This window comes from Salvia splendens, chromosome 19 (genome assembly GCF_004379255.2).
Source record: "Salvia splendens isolate huo1 chromosome 19, SspV2, whole genome shotgun sequence".
Taxonomy (NCBI): Eukaryota; Viridiplantae; Streptophyta; class Magnoliopsida; order Lamiales; family Lamiaceae; genus Salvia; species Salvia splendens.
The window spans coordinates 3,071,116-3,077,115 of record NC_056050.1 but is presented as its reverse complement, the minus strand read 5'-3'; the positions used below and the strand labels follow the sequence as shown (position 1 = coordinate 3,077,115).

General features: G+C 38.1%; 1 protein-coding gene across 1 annotated transcript; it reads right to left on the bottom strand.

The window, feature by feature from the left end:
• Positions 1 to 301: 301 nt before the first annotated feature.
• Positions 302 to 1,063, bottom strand: LOC121778628 (cold and drought-regulated protein CORA-like). The gene is made up of 2 exons (XM_042176014.1): positions 928 to 1,063; positions 302 to 700 (listed from the first exon to the last, which is right to left on the bottom strand). The coding sequence occupies exons 1-2, from the start codon at positions 1,028 to 1,030 to the stop codon at positions 438 to 440; spliced, it is 366 nt and encodes a 121-aa protein (XP_042031948.1). The 5' UTR covers positions 1,031 to 1,063; the 3' UTR covers positions 302 to 437.
• Between the last annotated feature and the right edge of the window lie 4,937 nt (positions 1,064 to 6,000).

Here is a 6,000-nt window from a genome sequence, read left to right as displayed (position 1 = left end):
TTTAGATTGAGTGTTGACTATCCAAGTTAGTTATTTTCGTTGAATTTCTTGTTTTATGACCAATAACGGTTGATATACTCCCTCTTTCCCATTAGAAATGAAACGTTTTCCTTTTTAGTCTGTCCAATTAAAAATGAAACGTTTCTAAAAATGGAAACAATATCCTCTCTACTTTTTATTTTCTCTTACTTTATTCACTCTTCATTAACTCACAAAACAATACTACATAAAATCCTGTGCTGAAAAGTAAATGTTGCATATTTAATGGGACGGGGGAGTAATTAGGATGGATTTGCATGCATTTGTTAATAGCCATCATATAACAGAAGTAGAAGTGTACAACACGAGATAAAATACAGCCATTGCATTTTATTCATAGCATTTTACATAAACACTAACAATGGCTTAATTCTTGAGTCTCGTCATCTGTGGGGACATCAGTTGCCACCTTCGTCTCCACCGTGGCCTCCGCGCCCACCACGCTTGCCTCCGTGGCCTCCTCCGCCCTTGCCCCCTCCGTAGCCTCCATGTCCACCTCCACGGCCACCTCCACCGCCTCCACGGCCACCTCCACCGCCTCCACGGCCACCTCCGTAGCCTCCACCACCGTATCCGCCACCTCCACGGCCACCTCCGTAGCCTCCACCACCGTATCCGCCACCACCACGATTGTATCCGCCGCGCCCATCGGTTTCCTTGGCTGTGTGCAACAAATGATCAAACTAGTTTAGCCACTTTCTCTCACATTAGAAATGAAACACTTCTTTTTTGAGAAAAATAATAATAATAAATAGTTAAAGTGAGAGAGAATAATATAGAGAATAGTTTATTATTTGTACATTTTATTAATAATACAGATGCAAACAAAAATGAGTGTTTACAAAATTTAATAAGAAAACTTGTTTGGAAAAAGAAAATATTGGTTACATGGATCAACGGAAGCAAGGTCTGTAGCTGAAGCAACTTCTGAAGAAATCAGAAAAGCCACAGCCAAGAAAAGGCCGAGAAGAAGAAGCGCTTTGGAACTCATTTTTTCTACTCAAAATAGGATTTGATTTTTGTTTTTGATGAGTGTGATGCTGCGACTGGTCTCTATTTATAGCCAAATTTTGAGCATGTGTTTTTGTCACATATTGTGGTAAGGACCACTGTTAGGTGGCTATTCCAACAACTTTACCCAAAAGTCATTCTCTTTGACTTCTAACGTATTCCGTGGCACGAATTTAGAGCATCTCCAATGGCGGCGAGTGAGCAGGCTAGCCGATTTTCGGTGCTCGCCGGTCCGCTCGTCGAACCATTGGAACCGGCGAGCGCATTTCGGCGAAAAAATCGGCTAGCGCTAGCCGATTCGCAAGCGCTCGCCGATGCGCTCGCCGGTCTGCTCGCCGCCATTGTAGGGTCAGGACCGGCGAACATTCGGCGAGCGAATTTAATTTTTTTTAAAATTTTCCAAACACTATATATACGCGATTTGCACGTCATTTTCATTCGTACCACTTGTTTTAACGAGTACTCTCTCTATCTTAATTTCTGTACAAGATCAACAACGAGAAATGAGCAACGTTGGTGGTAGTAGTAGTGGTAGTGGTGGGGATGCTGATGAGTATGCACGTCGAATGAACGAAGCGTTAGAGGCCTATACGAACCGTGAGATTGATCGGCTGATGCAGAGGGCCTTGCAGCCGGCGGTACCTCGACCACGACCAGTTGTCCACCGTCGAACAGTGATTGAACGTGATCACGTAGCTGCACATCAGCGCCTATACGTAGACTACTTCGCATAGGAGCCGCGGTTCAACGACAACCCTTTCAGGCGTCGTTTTAGGATGAGCAGCGCCCTGTTTATGCGTATTGTTAAAGCCTTGGAGCAGCGATATCTGTATTTCCACTTCAGGCACGATGCGGCTGGCATACCTGGCCACACACCTATTCAAAAGTGCATTGCGGCAATCAGGCAGTTGGCCTACGGAGGCGCGGGAGACATGTGGGACGAGTACCTCCACATCGGTGAGTCGACTGCCCTTGAATGTATGAAGTATTTCTGTCATGACGTGATTGAAATTTTCCGTGATCAGTAACTTCGAAGCCCTACTCGTGAAGACTGTCAGTATCTGATGCAGATGCACGGGGAGAAGCATGGGTTCCCGGGTATGTTAGGCAACATAGATTATATGCACTGGGAGTGGAAGAACTGTCCCGCTGTCTGGAAGAGGTTCTACACGACCGGCTACAAGGGAAAGAATCTCACTATGATCCTGGAGGCCGTTGCTGACTATCGGCTATGGGTTTGGCATGCGTATTTTGGGATAGCCGGGTCGAACAACGACCTCAACGTCCTCAACTCGTCACCCCTTTTCAACGAGCAGTGCCAGGGCGTCGGTCCGGCCATCAGTTTTGTCGCCAACGGGACCCAGCATGATATGGGCTACTACTTGGCGGATGGGATATACCCTAGGTGGCCCGTCTTTTTGAAGACGATCAGATGTGCATCGGATGAGAGGAAGGCCTACTTTACGGAACGCCAGGAATCGGCGCGCAAGGACGTGGAGCGCGCATTTGGTGTGCTCCAGTCTCGATGGGCGGCAATTAGGGGTCCAACGCGTTTGTGGCATATTGACTGCATTGCTGATATAATGTACGCCTGTATTATCATGCACAACATGATTGTTGAAGATGAAGGTGTACGACTGACTAGTTGGGCCAACGACGATAATGAAGCCGGTCCAAGCCACGGCATAGCCGCCCCCAACGTACGAAATGGGGTCTCGCACGATGAAGCCGGCCTCCTCCAAGCACATGCCGACATGCGCCAAACGGATGCTCATATTCGACTCCAAAAGGATTTAATTGAAGAGTTGTGGGCGCAGAGGATTGCACGGCGTTAGTTTTTTTTAATTATGTAATTTTTTTAAATGTACTTTTTTAAAATTTAAATAAAATAATTGGATTTTCCCGTATCTGTGTCGTAAATTTAATTTCGTATTTTGTGTGATTGTCAATTATTTGTTTTATATAATTAGGGGTGATGTGGCTAGGCTATTGCTGGGCTATTTGCTTGTCCTGATGATGTGGCAGGAGGATTTTTAGTGCTGATGATATGGCAGGAGGAGTTTGTGGCTGGGCTATTGCTGGGCGAAAACCACTGGAGATGCCCTTATGCCCCTTTTTTATTAAATTTTATAGGGATCACAATATATTTAATTTTCTTTCTAAACATAATCGATCAGCTTGTAAATGTTCTTGTTTTCTCTTACTCCATCTGCCCACGATACTTGAGTCTTCACAAATACTCTTTTCGTCCGAAAATATTATCCACATTTGACTCAGTGTGAGTTTTAAGAAATATAAAGAAAAGTGAGTGGAATATGAGTTCTATGTTTATTATTAGTTTAATAAAGTGGAAAATATTTTGCGGACGGACCAAAATGACAAAAGTGGACAGCATTTCAGGACGGAGAAATTGCATGTATTCTTTGGTTGCTAGGTCTATCCTCATTCTAATTTACGATAAATGAAACATTTATTTTGGACACGAGAATAACAATATTATGTGATGTTGTTTATATCCCAATTCATATTTTATAATTTGCGATTCTCTTTCTCCCCAATTGCAACTCGAGCATATTTTTCTTCTTTTGTTTGACTCCATAGCAAGATTGGTTTCTCTCGGCTGTGTGTGAACTGAGGAATTTTGCACAACAAAACAAAGTTAATGTCGAGAGGCTCTGTGTGAACTGTGGACTTTTGAAAAACAAAACAAAGTTTGTTAATGCATTTAGATATGAGTAGAGATCTTTGAAATCTTGTGGGACATATAGATGTAGAAAAACTGGTTTCAAATTGAATTTAACATATCCACGTACCACCTTGTTTTGTGGGAAATAATAAGAGCCCCAAAATTTTATAACATGTTTATAAGCTATTAAACTTAAATATATATGCAATTAATATTAACCATCATAAAAAAGGAATTATTTCTCGTTACGATTGGAACAATGTTGATTTTTGAGGTTCTTGAGTTTATTAAGATTTTCTATTATTGGTAAATTTTCTATTGCACATAGAATGTTGTCGATTTAATTGATTATTAGATTCTATTAAAATCTAATTAATTGTTGCATTATTGATAAATTTAGAATACTTTTAATTTCAATTTTACATATACTTGGAATATAATAAAATCTAAATTTACCATTATTAAATTGTTTAATAATTGGTCCCACGGAGGAAAAATATAAATAAAAAAACTGACACAAAGTATACCATAGAGTTCCGACAAAGCATTATTTGTAGGCATAATATAGAGTCGAGTAGTAGATAATACCGCTGTCAGTCTCAGTATATTGGTAGGGAGTATAATATGAAGTCGCCAAGTAGACTGTAGTCATTTTTTTTGTTGCTTAAAATATAAAATTTTATTTACAATTAAATCAGGGACGGAGCCAGGAATTTATACTGGGAGGGGCAAAAATATACATAGACAAAATTCAAGTATTTTAGATGGGGCAATTAATGAGAAATTAAACTAAATAAATTTTATATTATATAAATTATATATATGCGAAGAAAATGGAGGAGGGGCATTTGCCCCTTCTTGATACATGCTGGGTCCGTCCCTGAATTAAATAGCACAGGGAGAAAATAAAAATAAAATGAGATGTTTACTCATGAATATCTCAAAATAGTAAAAATATAATGGTGCTTCGACCTTATAAGGACACAAATCTTAAACATTCATGTTCGTGTCGGATTATCTATTATATTTTAATTAATTAAAAAATATTATACTTTAATTTTAATAATTAAAAAATAGTAATTAATAATTTTAAATTAAACAAATATTAACTTTAATTTTATTAAAAACCAATTATTTTAATTATTTAGATTTAATATTACTATACTTTAGTATTATATTTAATTTAATTGTTTTTATTTAAGAAACTATTTATTTTATTTTTATAATATCTTATTTTATCTTGAATATCATGTTTTAATAGTATAATATCATGTTTTAGTCGTCATCGTGTCGTGTCAAAATATATTGTATAGAGTAACTTACTATTATTAACAGAGGGTTGACTTTTTTTTGGATGACACGATAATCCGCATGAATCCGATACCCGTTGAATTGGGACCCGATAAGAACCCGATGATTTCGAGATGGGTTGGGTATGTTAACAAAACTATGATATAATTGATATAAGAGTTATTGATCACTAATATCTCGAATTACAACCGAACTTCGAATTTTTTCCACATATTTAAAACTAATTGTAAAAATCATGAACTTTGATCATGTTTTGTATTCCTCGCATTTACTATTTCAACGAAATCGAATTATATGTAACATTTTGGAAATCGAATTATATGTAACATTTTGGATAATCCAGGTGGACTAAGTTTGAAGTTCGCGGAAAATGTAAAATTCACTCGTATTTCGTGATATTTACTATCAATATCACTATATACAATTATCAAATGTTAGTAATAAATCTGATAAAACCACTAAAGATTAGGATCGATTAGCATCTAATCATAACCATCACATGTTTTTTTTTTTGAAAAATTCTTATCGATGGTAATCGAGAGAGGCGATGTTCATCTTGGCGAAAGAAGAGTTTGTGAGTAGAAGATGTTGTGTATTTCTAGGATGATCTTGAATGTATTACAACCCCTTCAACATATATGGTAGATTTATCCCTATCTATAGTAATACCATAAATGTAATCAATCACTCTATTCTAGGGCATTATACAATTGAATCAATCTATGGAAATCAATTATTCTGCAATCTTTTCTCTTGGTGGGAATATCCCGTTTGATATGTTTTGACACTCCCCTCAAGTTGAGAAACGGTATCTCAGATACTCAACTTGCCCAAAATCTCCTTGAAGGCTTTCAGATGAACTGCTTTGGTCAAGATGTCTGCTAGCTGTTCTTCTGAGCATACAAACTGGAACTCAATGGTGCCTGTCTCAAGATTTTCTTTAATGAAGTGTC